The 19,298-nt window shown below is 39.3% G+C and overlaps 1 protein-coding gene across 1 annotated transcript in view; it reads left to right on the forward strand.

Moving 5' to 3' along the window:
* The window catches only part of ATOSA (atos homolog A), a 32,463-nt gene extending 18,615 nt beyond the window's left edge, over positions 1-13,848 (forward strand). Inside the window, exons 3-12 of the mRNA XM_053465585.1 lie at positions 844-1,046; positions 2,015-2,140; positions 5,381-6,806; positions 7,440-7,556; positions 9,357-9,436; positions 10,655-10,760; positions 11,316-11,474; positions 11,763-11,831; positions 12,211-12,410; positions 13,273-13,848. Coding sequence (XP_053321560.1) covers positions 844-1,046; positions 2,015-2,140; positions 5,381-6,806; positions 7,440-7,556; positions 9,357-9,436; positions 10,655-10,760; positions 11,316-11,474; positions 11,763-11,831; positions 12,211-12,410; positions 13,273-13,426 — 2,640 coding nt within the window. The 3' untranslated portion in view covers positions 13,427-13,848. The remainder of the gene's footprint in view (positions 1-843; positions 1,047-2,014; positions 2,141-5,380; positions 6,807-7,439; positions 7,557-9,356; positions 9,437-10,654; positions 10,761-11,315; positions 11,475-11,762; positions 11,832-12,210; positions 12,411-13,272) is intronic.
* The last annotated feature ends 5,450 nt before the right edge of the window (positions 13,849-19,298 follow it).

Here is a 19,298-nt window from a genome sequence, read left to right on the forward strand (position 1 = left end):
TCTACTAACACCTCTCCTCTCTACCAGTCTCTTCACAGGCACACTTCAGGGTCCAATTTAAACTCCTTAATCTCGCCTACAAGGCTCTTCATAGCAATTCCCCTATCTTCATCTCCTCTCTTCTTAAAATACACACCTACCCGGTACTTTTCTGATGATCTTCATCTGTCCTCTGTTCTTAACATCTACTTGTCATGCTCATATATAAGACTTCTCAGACTGTCCCCTTGTCTCCTTTACTTCAAAATAATCTGATTTAAGACTCGCTTCAGGCAGGACAGGTTAACTTCTCTTCTCCTACCTACCTCTACTTCACTTTTCTTAGCCATGCCGTCTGGTGTCTCCTACAATATCCTCTTACTCCTTAGTCGGTGTGTACATGTGTCTAGTAATATTATTGTTTACACTGAGACACAGTTGTGCGGTGATCAACCTCAAGCATTTGGACTTTTACCTCATGTGCAATATACCGGCACCTCATTCCAGATTGTAAAATGTCCTTTAAGTACAAATTATGTAATGTGCTGCTTGTTACATTCTGTTTACCTATTGTACAGTGCTGTGGAATATGATAGCGCTATATAAATGGATAATAACGCGTTAGGCCCTTTTTTTGTTCTTCATTCCATGGCACAAACTAGATAATTCAATCACAGAGCAATACATTCAGTTGACCAGTATACAAAGTACTTAAAACGTTTAAAATAACTTTCGCAACTTGTCACTCAAGGTCTTCTTTTTTTAACTTGTGAACTTTAAACACACAGTATGTTTTTTACTTTTTTGTGTTGTAATTCATTTCAAGAACTGTCAATGCATATATAGGATTTTTTTTCCTTTCAGTGCCGCCAAGCTAGAAAAACTAGATCTGATGTCGCCCTTCTATGGAGAAATAATATTCCAATTATGATTGAGGTGATGCTGCTTCCAGACTGTTGCTATAGTGATGAAGGATCCAGCACGGAGGCAAGCGATTTAAACGATCCTGCAATGAAACAAGACGCCCTCTTGCTGGAAAGGTGGATTCTGGAGCCTGTTCCCAGACAGTAGGTTAAAGTCTCCTTAAGGGTTTACTTAGATAGCACACACATCACATTAGCATGTAGATTTAAACACTGGATCACATGGCTTTAATGTAACATGCTGCAGCCTCTTATTGGGTACTTTGTTGTCTATAAATCTGTGTTGGTTCTCTACAGACATGGAAGAAAATGTATGTATTACTTCATTCTGCACAGTACATTTTGATTACATTTAGCTGTTCTTATCATAGAGTTAATAGTTAACCATGCCCTGGTAGTGTTTTCTTACTGAAGCAATTTTTTTAAATGAATTTGTTACTTTTCCCAAATCCTACATTTTACCATTTCATGCATTGGATAAACCTGTCTATTGACGTTTACCATAAGCAAACGTATTAAAACCCAGCGTCCCTATAAAGTTCTTAATTGGTTCAGGCAGCCATTGGAGTTGCAAGTGAGAAAAAGGGAAAGCAATTCAGGTCAGGAATTTGTAATATATATTAGCTGTGCCTGTTTCTACCCCATATATCGACTTTCCAGAGGTAAACCAAATACTAAACTGTCCTAGTGATTACAACATAAAACACCCGGGGCAATGAAACTCGGTGAGTAGTGTAAGAACATGGTGGGCTTTACTGGGTGAATTACACCTAGTGGTATGGTTTGAGTGGTATGGTTTTGGTCAAGTCTCTAATTTAGGGTACTTGTGAAAAGACATGTACTCTGATATCTTTTCTTAAGTGATCTCAAAGACCAGTTTCAGCTGTTATGGACCCTGACAAGCCTGGGGATCACTTAGAAACATTAGACACTGCCTTTACTGTCCCCTGTAAAGCAGAATGGGACAAGGTGTAAGTGTTAGAATGTCGTTGACTTGGGGTGTATGTAAAAATAGGTCTGCATTGACACAATGCATTTTGGTGCAACAGGAAAACCATATTCGTGTTTTTTATTTTTTATTTCAACATTTAATTCTTTCCAATATGTTCTAGGACTGGAGATAGATTCATCGAGGAGAAGACCCTATTGCTGGCAATCCGTTCGTTTGTCTTCTTTTCTCAGTTAAGCGCTTGGTTGAGTGTGTCCCATGGGGCTGTCCCGCGCAACATCCTGTACAGGTAAGCCTAAGGACACGGACTTTTTCATGTGGTTTTCGTTGTACAATTAAACCACTGCATGCAGCGATACTGCTTCACCTCTATAGGTCTTTAGCTAAAAATTCATTTTGGTTATAGGGATTGTGAACAATCTGTAAATCTAGGTCAGACTACCAGTTAGCCCTTTTTCATCTTGAATATGGCTTGGAATGCTACAGGGCGTTTTGTTTTAATTGCAAAATTCACTGATTTTTCTTTTTGTTAATTTTAATGTTTTTAGTATACCATTTAACTATGTTGTAGTGAAATCCTTTGTAAACCTGTAGGGTTAGCAGAGTGCACAAATTTTCAAGGAAAAAATGCATTCAAAGCCATAAAATGAGGTCAAACTGTGTTTTACTATAGAAGAGGCAGATATAGTTGATATGGTTAGTTAACAGGTAACTAAAATGACATATACTGATTTTCTCGTTTGTCCCCATGACATTTAGTTAGCTCTGTTTTTAGTATCTTCACTGAGCATGTGTAGATCATTGTTAATAAAATGGTCTTCTTTAGATGTTAAGACCCAGGCATTCTATTGGTATGTGCAGTGCATCTGTATAATTTAGCCATTTTGCATGGTACATTATTCTAATATAAGAGTCAGTTGTCCTGTGTACTGAGATCCCTTCTTCAGAAGTTAAAATATTGTCTAACCTTTGTATCCAGAAATCTTATTTTAAATCTTCTCTATTATTAAAGGTATGGGCTTTACTTTTTGTGGTTTCTTGATTCATCCCTTCTCTCCTTTTATAAGATGATGTTAGCTGTGGAGTTGGACATTTGGTTTGTAAACCACCCTATGCTTTGCTGTGTGACATGACATATTTTTTTTCTCCTCTTCTTTATTTTCTACCTTTCTTCGCAGCTTTCTTTTAAAAGGGCCAAGACACACAATCCTGTGTAGGATGCCACACTGCACGGGGCACATGCTTTACCAGCGGTTAAGCACAATTGTGCTGTTAAAATCCAGCCAAGTCTAGCACAGTTTTTCCTCAGCTTTTATCCTTTGGGGCTACTGACAGGTCAGATGTGTTAGGACTTCACAGCATAAGCTAACATGGTTCAGTTCCTGTTCTCAGGCCACAATTCTCAAATCTGGGCTGCTAGTGGTATTTAAGGACTAGACTTGAGAAACACTGATCTAGAATACGTGATAATTTCTGCTAGAGCTTATGAAGGAAATGGGTAATCATGGTGTCCAATCTAGCCTTTACTGTTACCCCAGGAACGTATCAGGGTTTCCACCAGTCACCACTTAATTAATAGAACTGGTGATTGTTTATTTTCAGACCAGACAGGTGACGTAAAAGATTTATGCAAATTAGTCAGAGACCCGCTAGATCTAGAACAGCCTAAAAAACTGCTCATACAATGTTTATGCCCTGTCCTAATTCCCAGATGATTTTGTGTCCATCTGTGCTGTTGTAAAGGAAAACGTGAAGGTCAGATTTATCTGGCACTGGTGAACCATCATCCCAGTATTTGAGTTTAAGCTGCTCCTGGGCTTTGATAGTCAGATGTGGTTGGTCTTTTTTATTATAGAAATATATTCATACATACAAATTCCATCATAAAATGTCTAAATAAATTAGTACAAAAAATATAAATTCACTTTCCAAAACTTATATAAATAGACATAGACTGAACCAATCCCACAACCAAAAGAATTAGTCTTTTTAGTACATATATTCAAGGGATATAGCATATATTCAAGGGGTATGGTAAAACTAGAGGTGACGGACCAAGGCAAACCAATCCAAGCATGAACGTGGAGCCAAAATGTGAATGTGTTCTCTTTAATGAGGATTTCAACTATAACATGTTAATGGGAAGAGCATGGACTGAGGATTTGTCATTCAAGTCAGTGAAGAATACATAGACATCTGCTCTAGGATGTGTAATACTGAAAATCTGGTTGATATTCCTTGATAAGGTAGCTAATTTCCCACGTTTTGTGGGTTGTATCAAAAGGCTGCCCCCCCCAAAAAAAACATTATACATTGTATATATGCATTGATTTTGTAGTGACTAATAAAAAAAAAATGAACCAGCTGTCTGCAATGCAGGTATCATGGCACCCCATCTTCCACAGAGTTTGCACTCACATGTGTTTGATATTCTCTCTGGGTTCGGTTTTGCTGTTACTGAGCCTGTGATTGGTCCCTGAGAGCGATCCATTTAACCAGGCAAGAGCTTACTGAGTAACCACTTTCTTGCACTTGTGTTTTTCAAACAGCCTGTTAATGTTATTACTAAATTCATACATAATCTTATCAACTGGTAGGCAGGACCGCATGTTGGCAGGACATAGTGGCCTTCACGTTCCTAAGCAGTCTAAAGTAGCACACTTTATCTTTAAATTGCACGCATCTTCTTTGTTCAGGAAATGTTCTCCACCCCTATACAACTAGAAGACCAGCAAACATGTATCTTTGTAAGCACACACTTTTACATGGTTTGTTTTAAAATAGTACCGTAGATTAAAACACAACATTTGGTTTCCTTTAGAAGTACAAATTATAGTTCAAATCAAATCTATGTAATGGTATTTACAGTTTAAAACAAGCAATTGTAATGCATTAGGAAACCCACCTTATGTGTATACCGTGGGGGTTAGAAGCGTGTTAGAAGGATTTGAATGATTAAGTTACGGCTCCCCTCTGTGTGAGCTGATTCACTCTGCCAGCCTTTGTAAGGGTAAAATGTGGAGGATTTCAGTGCAGAAAACTAATTGTTATGCTAGTTTTGACACAAATTTCAGCGTCCCTGCGGTGGAGTGGTTTCTGTTGTAAAAAAAAAAAACTTATTCTGCTGCGGTTTAAAGAAGCAAAAAAAAAACACAAACTCTGATTTACTGTGAAATAGAATCCCTTTCTATCAGAATTGTTTCTTTTAGAGTTTGTTGCTATATCTGATAAATTGGCAAAAAACTAAAAGGTGACCTGCACACTGCAATATGATTCAGGCACTCCATGGTAATTGATCTAGGTTTTCAAAGCAACCATTTGAGGGACTCTTAGAACGTTTGTGCTTCTGTCATTGAGGAAGGAGCCAGTGCTCTGTTTTATTTTATTTATTTTTTTTAATGGTCCTGTCTATGTTGAAGAAATGGATGGTGGTGTCTGTGTTCACCCAGATAAACTATATTGTGGAGTGCCTGGATTCTTACACGTTCATTTGCACCTGTGTAATCTGTGGCTTTCTGTTTGTTTTTAGAGTGAGTGCTGCAGATGGAGAGCTACAATGGACTTTCTCCCATCCACCAACGGAACACGTGTTCCCTGTCCCCAACGTATCTCACAGCATTGCCTTGAAAGTCAGTGTCCAGTCTCTGCCAAGACAATCTAGTTATCCAGTATTGAACTGTAGCATTCACAGCGATCTTGGCTTTTTAAAGAAACGAATGCCTCCTCACGAGCATAGTGTTAACCAGCTTCTGGATTCACGGGACACCAGCCAATGCAATGTCCCAAGTTCTCAAAGTACATGTAGCAAACAGACGTGGACTATTGGACCGGAGGGTTTAATGCATTCGAGGACCAGTTTAATCATGGATCTCACTGTTCCTGTCAGAAACGTGAAGTTAATTACTAGTGAAAGTAATGAATCTAAGCTTCAGTGTTTGAGTGTGATCAGTGAGTCCAAGGCAGCTCCCAAAGAGTCGGCCATCAGAAATTTCAAGTCCTTTTCTTTGGTGGATGTGCCTAGTAGCCCACATGATATTCAGCCCATAGAACCAAATCCCCTGATTGGCTGTTTAATTCAAGAACGTCAAGAGGTTATAGCAAGAATCGCACAGCATCTGCTGCAGTGCGACCAAACCACCTCACAAATGACTAACCATTCTTACAAAGTCCTCGAATCCAGTCCCATAAGTTCCAAGCTGTTCAGAAACCAGTTCGAAGATGAAAACACCCAGAAAAAACACAAGGAAACACCTCCCACATGTACCTCTAGTTTAGATTTTCAGCCAGCCACAGACAATCAGGAAAGAAAACAAAAAACAGCACCAGATACCCCCATCAGTAACTCGCGCCCCAACCCAGACTCCAAAATATCATCAAATCCACAAGCCAGAAGGAAGCTTATTCTCGTTCAAGCCAGTGAGCCTAGCTGCAACACATTTCAACACTGTTTAAATAAAACCTCCCAATGCACTTTGTCAAGTAAAGAGAATATATTCAATTTGCCAGCAAGAGGGGACATTGACCAGAATGAACAGACAGAAAGCGTTATTGGTAAAGGAGACACGTATCACAACTCTAGCAACACAGATGTCAAACCTTGTACCAACAAAGTAAATGTCCCAGATGAGAACAGCAATACTGATTTTCAGAGTCAACATCAAGATTACCCCAAGAACTGTACAAAGAACACTTTTCAAACACAAGAACACAGAAGCTCTGAGGATCCCACAAGGAAAGCACAAGTGACTGATTATAGCGGTCAGCTCCTTAGCATTGAGAATTATATCAGCAAGGACAGGGACAGTCTCAAATGTAAAGAAACACAGGACAAAGTGAAACCGGCACATGATGAGAATGAAGACCCAGCAAAATGTGACTGCTTTACTCAAGGACACAGAAAATGCAGTGGAAACTGTTTGCCAAAGGGAGAGCAGTTGAAGAGTGCTGATCAAGCAGTAAGCATTTTCACTAAAACGTTGTATTCTTGCACACAAATCATTTGGATTTGAAATGTCGATTGCATTAGTTGTCAGAGGGTCTTCCGTAGCACCAGCTGTATCCCAGCTATGTAGGGCATGTATAGGGTTCACCTATTGCACTTAACGTATTACAGATAAAAAGCTATTCTGTGGGACAGTGAGACAGTTTAACGGCATTACAGTTGAATTTCAAAGGTAAAGCACACAAATGTCTTCTCAGCATATCATTCAAAAAATGGTGGGTTAACCAACCTGTGTACATCTTACAGAGGACCACTCTTATAATTACTTTTATGGAAACTTTATAGGTTCCTGATAAAATGTGACGATAAACAGTGAGAAATCAGCATTTGCAGCGTGAGTTAAAGATGAGCAGTAAACATGTTTCTTGTTGGAGTGAAGGAAGGGGATCAGAGCCCCAAAATCACAAAAATGCTGCCATGGCTGCCCATGTTTAGAAATGTTGGTTATAGCTAAAAGATTTATTTCAAGCAATATCTATCTAGATAGGAATGTCAATGGATAAAATATTAGTATCGTATGTTCCAGATTTGTGTGTTCTTGTTGTATTGTGGTAAATGTAACAAGAAGATCTTTGTTACTTTGTAGAAAACCGTACCACCAAGACATGCTAACAATTGGAAAAAGCAAACTTTCAGATCTTTGGATGGAATCTCCACCAAGGCCTTCCACCCCCGCACTGGCTTACCTTTACTCTCAAGTCCTGTAAGTGAACTCAAATGGCTTCTCTGCTCCACTGAGGTTGGAAATTCATGGATGTAATCTAAGTGCCCTGTACTCGCCTCACTGTTCATCTTGAGTCAAAGTGGATCTGTCACAAAATATACAATCTTAAAATTAGCAAACTGTACATACTAGGGGTACAACCAACCCAGTTTGGGGTTTCTGAAATTAATTTTAAAATATTTCACCTTAGAATATTTAATGCTGCACATATGATCAGATTGTAAACCTACACTGTCCGTCCTTGGGGGTCTATATCTTTCCCAGGGTATTCTCGTCTCTTGGATATTTTAATATGCTGGGAATTGATCTTGGCAACCTAAACGGTTGTACTGGTCCCTATTCTCCAGAGCAGGTGGCATCTTCTGTAGGATGTGTTAAAACACCACAACATGCAGTGAGTATAACAAGTAATGCCACATTTACAAGTGTTTTTATAATGATGCTAATTATAAATGTCCATGCCTATCACTTATTTATAACAGGTTTATATCTTATAGGTTGTAAAATTGTATAAAATACAGTTGCAAGGAATCGATCTCGATATGTGCGGTATAACACACGCAAAGTTTATTCACAAATGACCACATCATATTTTAAAGTTTGTTTCCTTTAACATTGGTCATAAAATAATCTCAAATATTCCATGTAAATGAAAACCGTGTTCTACCACTGCTGTGCGTGTTAAAAGGACAAAGTTATAATTGTAAGATCAAAACCAACCATGAATAATTAGATACCGTATACAGCACACACTGCACTGTGCATGTTAATTGAGATAGTCTCTCCAATGCCTGTATAGTATGAGAAGTATTAACATAACCTTTTACTCATTGCTAGGAGGCGTGTTATGCTTGTGGATATTTTAATTTGGAGAATTAGTTACTAAACATGTCACCATATAGATTTGGGACATTATATACTAAATGGTACTTGCACAAGACTGGAGTGTGTGTCCGTAAATTGGTTTTGTCACATTCCACAGGGGTCCACAGCTTAACCTAAACCATAGCTTTATATCCAATAACTTTAATCACAGATATTATATATCAGATATGTCAGGAACTTCAACAAGTTACCATGAACTAAAACTGCTAATTATTATTATTTATGGTTTTATATAGCGCCATCAAATTCCGTAGCGCTGTACAATGGGTAGACAGGACATAACAAGTAGTATGTAACATAACAAATTGACTTACAGGGACAACAGGTGAGGAGGGCCCTGCTCAAACGAGCTTACAATCTAGAGCAGTGGTTCTCAACCTTCCTAATGGGTCCTGCCCTTTAATACAGTTCCTCATGTGATGGTGACCCCCAACCATAAAATTATGTAATTATATATTGTGAAATATGTGTTTTCCAATGGTCTTAACCGACCCCTGTGGCAGGGTTGTTTGACCCCCACAGGTTGAAAACCGCTGATCTAGAGGGATTTAGGGTGTATTACGCAATAGGTAAAAGTGCTGTTGTTAGGGATGGAGCAGCCACACTAGTATAAGTATTGCAGGAGAGGGACTAGGAAAGATAAACTAAAGGAATATGGCACACAGGTCAACAAATAATCAGTATTATAATTGCTTACACATTTTAACTTGCTCTGTGTAATGTTTGTACGAGAAACCACTATTTTTTATATGTAGTAAATGGCAATTGAAATGTGAGGAACCTGGAAGGAAGCTAAAGCTCCACTTGTTTGTCAAACCTTTCTTCTCATAAAATTACTTTGAAACACAGAACAAAAATATGTATCAGAATGTATTTTTTTATAATCTTATCCAGGTTCCACAGAGGAAAACACAATCAGGGTATTTTGATGTGGAGACTTCATTACTGCAAATTAAAGGTCTATCCACACTAAGGTATTTATTTCCACAGATTTCAGTATGGATATATATTTTATTAATATTGCACTCGTGGCTGTATGGGTGCTCATTTTACATATGCTAAAAAAATACAATTGATATAGTAGGGACAAAACCATGGTTACCTGAAAACTAGTATTATTTGGTCATGCCAGTTACAAAAACTACCTTGCGTTCTATACAGTTTTGATCACTCTTGATCAAGCATTGTTGTAAACCTCCAATGCATATTTAAAATGTCATGCTACAAGAATTCCGTTACTTTGTATTGGCTTTCCAGAGTAGAGCTGGAGTGGCGCAGTCATGTTCATTTTTTAAAGGAATAAATAATAGTGTATAGCGTAAGATACCTCGGAATCCAAGGATCACAAGATAAAAAGTTAAATTAAACATTGGTTATTATATGTTCTCTTCCTTAAATACTTTTACGAAGAACATAGCAATTTCAAAATACAACCAGGGCATCTATATCGAAAATTAGACAGAGTGCTCGACTTTATGGGACCAACTTTGGCGGTAAAGAAGGGGTATATATTTACATTTTAGGAAGTTGGACAATCAAGCGAAACCTTTAAAAGACAGAAAATGAAATGTACCTGGGGCACTGAAAAACTGATATATATACAGTGAAAGTCCTCTACTACCTTACCCAATAGGATGTTAAAATTATTAAAATGGTTATTAACCCCTTAATGACAAAGCCCGTACATGTACGGGCTCAAAATGCATTGTTTTCAATGGGTTTAGGGACCGCCCATTGTCCTTAAGGGGTTAACAGGGTGCCTTCTTTATTTTTAGGCTGAAACAAAGCCATTATATTTCCTTTTTGTCCACTAGCAGTGTACAGTTTCTCTTAACTTTAGCTCAAACATGCTTTGAATGTCTTTCAAGATTAAGATAAACTAAATCACATCCTGAGCATATAGCTACATGTGTAAATGTGATTAACCCTTTCACAGTGTAAGCTACTCATTGCTACAGTTAGTGTTAATGTGCATAGACTATATATGTGTAGGCATGACCTGTGAAATAAATCTAAGGATTCTTTCCTTGTCTTGTTCGGTGTGTTGGCGAGTGGTTCAAGCACCACCAATTACCAGTTTTGTCAACCAGCTGGGACTTGGCAAATTATTTCTTATTACATAATGTGGTTTGTATTTTTTTCATCTTTATTAATATGAGGTATGAGTAAATGCATTTCATGCATGTTTCCAGGCGGCACATTTTGGTAAAACCAGAAGATGGTCAAGAACCTACAGCCAAACATCTCAGTTGCAGTGCTCCTCCTGCTCCTTGTCTAAGTCTCCTAGGGAATTTTGAGGTATCTAATTTCTTCTCATTCATTCTAACATAACTTCAGAACACCTATGATTGCAACAGGTCTTGTCTCGTGTGCGCCTAAATAGGAAAAAGAAAGTAAGTAATCTGGTGTCAGAGCCAACCATGAGCAGTTTAACAGCTGTGACTAGCTTGAATTCTGTCTTTACTGCCAAATACATGTAAACTAACTTAGAATGAGCATACACGTAATAGTTCCAAATTGGGTCATATTCAAGCTTAGAAAATGTTGTTTTCAGAAAATATTAAAGGCAAAAAGTGCCAAAACACAGAGGCTATATCAGCTTAAAGTTCATTAATAATTTCCACTTCTCTCTGTGATATATTCAGAAAAGGTCTTCGGACACACAAAATTAATAAAGGGACTTGGCATAAACCATAAATTTTTTAAGTTTTATTGTTATAGCCCACTTTACTGAGCACTTTACAAGCACGTTAACTTAAAAAAAGAACATAGCTTGAAAAAAAGCATATCTGAATTAATGCTAGAGATATTAATAAATAGTTTGTCTCATTTGAATTGTTTCTCCTCTTGTAGGAATCTGTATTGAATTATCGTTTGGAACCCCTGGGTGTCGTTGAGGGTTTTACAGCTGAAGTTGGGGCAAGTGGAGTATTTTGTCCAACCCACATGACCCTTCCTGTCAAAGTGTCATTCTTCAGTGTTTCTGATGATAATGCTCCTTCTCCGTACATGGTAAGAGTTGGTATTGGTACACTCCACCATTGCTTTATAGTTTGGGGAATTTAGGGTGAAGAAGGCATCAACTTTGGCTAAAGACTCAATTTTCTTTGTCAAATCTCCTGTCATATTTTATTCGGCTAATATTTTGAATGTAGAATTTCGCGGTTAGGTAAAGGAGTGAAGTTCCCTATGATGTCTAAAGCATTTATGTGGGGTATGGCTTTTAGAAAATATTTTTTTATATATATGTTAAGAATAATATCTTCAGTAAATGCATTTTTTTTTTAAACTATCTTTCAGGGTAACATTACACTGGAGTCCCTTGGCAAAAGGGGTTATCGTATACCTCCTTCTGGAACCATACAAGTGGTAGGTATATATAGCTTTTGTTCAAGCTAATCTTGTTGGCATTATGGGACTATAGACACCATTTTAATCAATATATTGTGGGCCAGATCAAAACACAGCAAAACTGTAAGACCTCACCTACATCATTTATTTCCCACTGACTTCAAAATGCCAGGGCTGATCTTAATGGTTTGTGTAATTATGAATCTCATAGATACTACTTATAATATGCTCGAATATACATGGATATGCAGTCACCTAAGAGTCACAACCTTGTACATTCGTGTAGAGACATCCTCACATAAATAAGCAGCAAGGGGGGGACCTTGCTACCATGTTTTTGTCTGTGTAAACGTGTGTATGGAATATATAATTACCACAATTTTCCCTTTTATTTTAGACCTTATTTAATCCAAACAAGACTGTAGTGAAGATGTTTGTGGTGAAATACGACTTGCAGGAGATGCCGGCCAACCACCAAACATTCTTACGACAAAGAACATTTTCTGTTCCTGTGAGGAGAGAGAGAAAGGAAGCGGGCATTGACAACAACATCCTTAAGATGGAAGACAGGACATTACGCTACCTCATTCACCTGAGGTATTTAACTTTTGTGTTTTCCTCAAAGCTTTTAGCATAACTACATAAACAAAACATAAAAAACTACAAGCAGTTGTAGAGATATTTCATTCAAAATGTATGGACCATTTTATATCAGGGGAGCTGAGGGAAATCTTTGTGTTCTTTCCCTTCTCCTCCCTCTGTCCCTACAAAGGCTGTCTGAACAATCCACAACAATCAGCAACTTAGTAGCAGGGAATGAATTTAATAGGAAGGAATGTTTCATATTCCATATTCCAGGAACACAAAGATTGCTTCTGTTATGGCAACTGCTTGTTTTATGGGTAAACACATTATGTAGCTGTATTTCATGTGTAGGACTTTTTATTTGAAATGTGGGAATACCGACAGGTCAGTCTTCACAGTATCAATGTGTATAGTGCAGTATAGAGGATTTTCATACAATATGTCTTCCTGGGTGATTAGCAGAAATACATTTGGGTCTGCTACTATTAGTCTGCCCTGCCACATGGTCAAGGTCAAAAATGCCACCATAAAGGCACCAGACACATCTACCCCTTTAAACAAAAAAGTGCCCCTCTTTCCCATTGAAAATTGGAGGAAGGAAAAATGTCAGTTGCTATAATCCCTTTTTCCCATTTTTGGGAAGCATTCCATATTTTATGCAGTACCTCTGGTATAGACAACAATGGATTCCCACTAATAGTGCTTACATATTATTAAATAATTTGTCTGAAATAAACCATATATTTGATTTAAATTGACTGCATCATATAATGATTTTATTACACAATAATGTTTTCCTGCAACTTTAACAACCAATGAAAAAAATTTCCCAACTGAGAAGTTGTTCTAGCAGTTTGTTTGCTTGCCCTCTTAGGTTCCAGAGTTCCAAGTCCGGAAAGATCTACCTCCACACAGACGTCAGACTTCTGTTCTCGCGAAAATCCATGGAAGTTGACAGCGGTGCAGCCTATGAGCTGAAATCTTACACAGAAACTCCCACCAATCCTAGGTTTTCAGCCAGATGCTAAGGGAGCTGCAGGAGAGAGAATCCTTGGCTTGCAAAATAAAATGTGCTTGATTTCTAAATGGCAAAGAAAGACAAGTTGCGACTGTACTGATTGAAACAAATGCCTACAAAAAATGGACCAGCTCCAGGGATTTTCTTAAATGTACTTTGTGTATTTCATGTAGACTGGAAATGAATAGAAAGTCCTAATGCATTTTTTTTCTACTATGTAATACCACTTAATTGAGTGTGTGCCGCATTAGCAACTCTTCCTGTTAGTTTAGTGTTTACACTTTATTTTATTTTGTCTATTTAATATTTAATGTTTCATTTACTACACAAGTGATTGTCTAAGTGTTCTAATGTAGCACAAAGCCTATGTAAAATCATATAATGTATTTTTGACAGTAATATTGAAATCTAAAAATATATACAAATCTTTAATTCTGTGTGAATTTTTTTTTCCCGTACACACAATTCACTGTATTCTTTTAAAATGGCATTATTGGTGTCCATCACTGGATCCCTATAGTATGTGGACCATTTGGACCCACATGCTGAAAAGTAGGCCTAATAGAGCAACCAGCAACCATTTTTGAACCCTTCCAACAACATCTGCTGGGAAACGCTAAATGGCAATTACTGTAGATATTGTTGATCATTCACCCACTAGTAACCCCTGGGTAAAGTTGCTTGTTAATCAGCATGTACTTGGGGGGGGGTGACAACAATAGTAGTGCAATATTGTAAAAGCACAATATTCAAAAAAAATAAATGAGTTGCACTCACAAACATAGGATGAAAAGAAGATCAGATCTGGACAATTTGGATTTTCCTTTTTTGCGAGCAAGATCAACTGGACTCTTATACCAAAAGGCGATTGTGCATAACTTTGCCAAAATTTGTTTTAGTAACCCTTCTCTAAACTCTATCCAAAATTTCAATATCCTTCTGAAGATGGGGTCACCAGAACGGTACATAATACTCTGGGTGAAGTCTGACCAGAGATCTGTAAAGTGTTAGAACCACCCCTCTCCTGCTACTAATGTCTCTAGCGATACAACCCAGCATCTTGTCTGCTTTATCCGACACTTTATTACCTGCTTACCTTTAAGTCCTAGAAATAATTACTCCTAAGTCCCTTTCTTCTGTTGTCAATGACAGAGCATTGCCCCTTGGTGTTTTTACATCCCAAGTGCATTTTGTTTACATTATGCACATTAAACTGCAGCTGCTACACTCTCAATCTTTATCCTAATTTTGTTAAATCACTTGCTTTTTGGGTTGTTCCACCAGGATGATTACCCTGTTGCAGACCTTTGTATCATGTAAACAAAAACACATACTTTATCATTAAGATCTTCTATAAAATTGCTAATAAAAATATTAAAAAGTATGGGTCCCAATGCTGATCCCTGAGGTACCCGATGAGTCCTTCCTCTGAATATACACCACCTTCTGTCTCATTGCCTCATCCATTCAACTTCCAATCTTCTGGAACTACTCTTGTCAATAGTGACTGGTTAAATAAGTCTGCTAATGGTTTTATCACATTTTGTGGTAAACTCCTTTAATTACTTTGGGTGTACCCCATTGGGTCCCATAGATTGTCTGTTTTCTTCGGAGAGCTTAAGTCTTCCATCTGTAAGCACACTTGCTTTATGTTCTCTGTTTCTCTTTGTCTGGCTTTTTCCCCACTACACCTCAAGGCAACTCAAGTGAGACAAGTGTGGCAGCTCCATCCTGTATTATCCAGGATTATGCCCTGGTCTACTTGGACATCGGCAAATTTGTGAGAGAACACCAACTGGAAGGGGTCAAACCAGAGCTCTGGACACCTCATGTGATCCATAAACTAATCGGAGCCGGTGACACCTAGGAGAGCATTTTAGGAATTCCTGGTGTCACAGCAAACGTATGTACAAACGTGGCTTCAACCCAGCTGACCATCTCCCGTAAAGACATTGCATGGATGGGCATTCAGAAAGACGTTTATACATGCCAGGGGTCCGTGCAAGATATAGAAACTGTCCATAATGCATTGTGGAGGCGTAGACATGACTTCACTTACTCTGGCAAAGCCCTTTTGCACAAGCTTTGTTGGGAGCTGTGAAGCTCAAACTCAAGGACTTGAGATAAAGTACCTGTTCTATCACTTTATCGCTGTGTAGAGCCCAGCGAATGTCTGGCTTAGGTCAGATGTTCTGTAGCTTAAGCACAAAGTCACGAAGAAGATTGGGTTTAGAGACCTTACCACTGAGGGGAAAGTTCTGGTTCTTCCCATGCAGAAATATGGAGCCCAGACATGGCCCCTGTTGGTCACATGCAGGTAAGCCATCACAGATAATTTTCACCTGAGGCTCCAAAATGGCCAGAATGCACAATCCCCCATGGGAACCCTTCCAATGGTGGCAAAGGAGTGCATGATAGACCATTTTTGATAAGAGCCTCTTTTGTGCATATGACTCTGGAAGACTGCAAATGTTTCTGTGGATAACTCCATGTTGCACTTTTAAGCTGGTGGAGTTTGAAATGGTAACAAATAGGACAGCTCTATCCCTTAAAGCAGCATGCCGGTTTTAGCTGTATGCTATCAAGTTTGTGGGGGACCGCTAACTTTAGGGAATTAAATTGGGCTTGTGGCACCCTATGCTGATCTATAAGCTAATCAGATCCAACAGATTTCAGGGCTCCCTGGTATCACAACAGAGAGAGTTTGGATGAATGCGGTATCGTGCAGGCTGACCAATAGACCCAAGGACATGACATGGATGACCAATAACAGTTCTGCATGCCAAGGAACTGTGCAGTTATATACAGTGCCAACGTTGCATCACGAACGAGTAGACTTCATTACATTTTCTCTGGCAGTGTTATGTGTTGAGATCCCTGTAAAGTGAACTCGAAAACTACAGCGTGTGTAGAGTATGTTTCCAGGAACTCACAAAGAGGGTGTCATGGAATAAGCTTGGGACCTAATGTGTTGAGTTAAGGAAGCTTTGTAGTTTTCCAGGAACCGCCTAATCCTATGAAGCAAACAGTCTTGCTCAAAGACTACTCCAGCATTGACAATCCTGGGGAAGGGGATTAATTTTCAGTCCTAATTTTCCTGTTCCCCTCATATGATATTTGCCCCATCCATGTACATGTATCCCCCTCCGCATTAGGGTGACCACATGTCCCGGATTGCCCGGGACAGTCCCGCAATGGGACTTTAAGTCCCGGGTTCTGGGCAGCCTCAATCCGGGAAAATGCCTTGTCCCGGAATGAGGAGTTTGAGTAAAGGAGGTCTCAGACTTCTCTCCTGATTGCTTGAGAGTTCAGAAGCCTCCCTGAAAGAGTCCCTCCACACCAACTCAGTAAGCTGCCGCCAGCACCAGGGATGTGTGTGTGTGACTGTGTTTGTCATAGTGTTTGTTTGTGTGACTGTGTTTGTCAGTTTGTCACAGTGTTTGTGTGACTGCGTTTGTATGTTTATCTGTTTGTGTGACTGTGTGTATAATGTCTGGTAATAGAGGAGTTAATTCTCTGAATCTACTCAAGACTAGAGGGGTTAACATTATATATCCACTTATGTCTATAATGATTGCATGTATATTATTAAATCTGAAATCAACATGGTTTCCAAGACTTCTTAATAATGAATATATACCGTACTGGCTCGGATATAGGCCGCCCCCGTATATAGGCCACACCCTAAAAGTTGGGTGCTTTTTTAACCCCTTAACGACAATCCACGTACATGTACGGGGTTGCCGTGCAACGGGTTAACGACAATGCCCGTACATGTACGGGCTGCCGTTAAACAGCTGCATCGCCGCGATCGCGGCGTTTTCGCCGCGATCGGCGGCTTTGCAGCATCCACGGAAGCCTCCCAAGTGAGGCTGACCGTGGATCCGGGGAGGGCAGCCCTCGGCAGCCCTCCCCGGAAGAAAAATGGCCGCCGCCGCACCGATCATGAAAGATCGCGGCGGCGCCCGGCTAAAACAGCTTAGGAAGCGATCTGAATCGCTTCCTAAGCATAAATGGTGTTACTGACATGCCTCGATATCGAGGCATATCAGCAACACTAGCCCCCGACCCCCGATCACCTTGTGATTGCTCCGAAGAGCAACCACAAGTGCCATCCTGTGAATGACGTTGCCGTCATTCACAGGATGGCATTAACAATAGATCTGAGGTCAGAGGGTCTATCCAGACCCTCTTGTGAACTCTCGAGCTCCTCCTGCAGGTTGAATGCAGGTACTGCAACCAACCATGCAAGGTCAATGGAGCCCAGCTCACTAATGAGTGATTAGTAAAAAAAAAAAAAAAAAAAAAAAAAAAAAAATTTAAACATTTTTTTTTTAAAAAATGTTTAAAAAAATAAAAATAATATGGTAACATATAAAAATCCCCACTGTCACCAAAAAAAAAAAAAAAAAATTAATAAGCAAGTCCTAAAATTCTTTATCTTTACAAAAATTCCAGCATGGAAAGAGTTAAAATATTGGCATTACAAATGCCCATAGGGTGTCTCGTATTAAAAAATGCATGAGTGGATGGGATAAATTGAATTGGCCGGGTTCAAAGATGTCCCAAATATGGGACATGGAGGCAGTAGGATCAGATGTCTAAATGGCCAAAAAATACACACCTCACAAAGGCGGCCTTTTACCTCCCAAATAACCCAACAAACCCATGCATGTGGGGTATCACTGCACTCAGGAGATGTTACTGAACACATATTGGGGTGTTGTTTGACACGGACATATACCAGGAGCGATAATTTTATACCTGAAGTACAACGTGTGTGGAAAAAAATACAAAAAAATTTACTACCATAAAGTTTCACAAAGGCTGGTGGTAAAATTAGTGCATGGAAAGGGTTAAATTACCAGCATGTGAAATACCTTGGGGTGTCTAGTTTTTAAAAATATATGACTTGATGGGGTAAATTGCATTGGCCGGCTTCAAAGATACCCGAAATGGCACATGGAGGGAAGAATTACCAGATTTGGAAAAAAAGGTTTTGAAATAGCAAAACGCTACCTGTACTTATTGCCCCATAACGTGCAGAAAAAAGCAAAAAAACATAAAAACATTGGGTATTTCTAAACTCAGGACAAATAGTAGAATCTATTTAGCAGGTTTTTTCATTCGTTTTTGCAGATGAGTAAAAGTTTTTTGTTTAAAAAGTGAGAAAAAGTAATTTTTTAACAAAAAATCCCCATATTTTATCATTTTTTTATAGTAAATTAGATGATATGATAAAATTATTTGTTTGTCCTGAAAAAAACAATATATAATATGTGTGGGAGCATGAAATGAGAAAGAAGAAAATCACAGCTAAACAGGAACACCGAAAAATGTTAAAATAGCCATTGTCCCACAATATACTACGAGTAATAACCCCTATTGTCCTTAAGGGGTTAAAGAAAAGGTTTTTTAATAGACATGCTGCCACTCTGTCCTCCCCCCCCCCGAGATATGCTGCCACTCTGTCCCCCCCCGAGATATGCTGCCACTCTGTCCCCCGCGAGATATGCTGCCACTGTCCTCCTCCTCCCGCCCGAGATATGCTGCCACTCTGCCCCCCCCCCCGACTTACCAGAGCAGACTCCCGGGTGTCTTGCTGGGCCGGCGGGGGTCATCTACGCAATACGCGTTGTATACGTCGGCCACGCAAGACACCTGGGAGTCTGCTCCGGTAAGTCTTGGGGGCAGAGGTAAAACACATCGTGCGGACGTTCACCGGCTGTGGCGATGCGCGTAAACAACATCCGCTGCCGGCACGTCTGCACGATGTGCTTTAACAATCTCCCTTGCCGGGACTCCCCCCGTGGGAATTCCTGGCAAAAGAGATTGTTAAAGCACATCGTGCAGACGTACCGGCAGCGGAGGCTGTTTACGCG

Source organism: Spea bombifrons, chromosome 4 (assembly GCF_027358695.1).
Source record: "Spea bombifrons isolate aSpeBom1 chromosome 4, aSpeBom1.2.pri, whole genome shotgun sequence".
In the NCBI taxonomy this organism is placed as follows: domain Eukaryota; kingdom Metazoa; phylum Chordata; class Amphibia; order Anura; family Pelobatidae; genus Spea; species Spea bombifrons.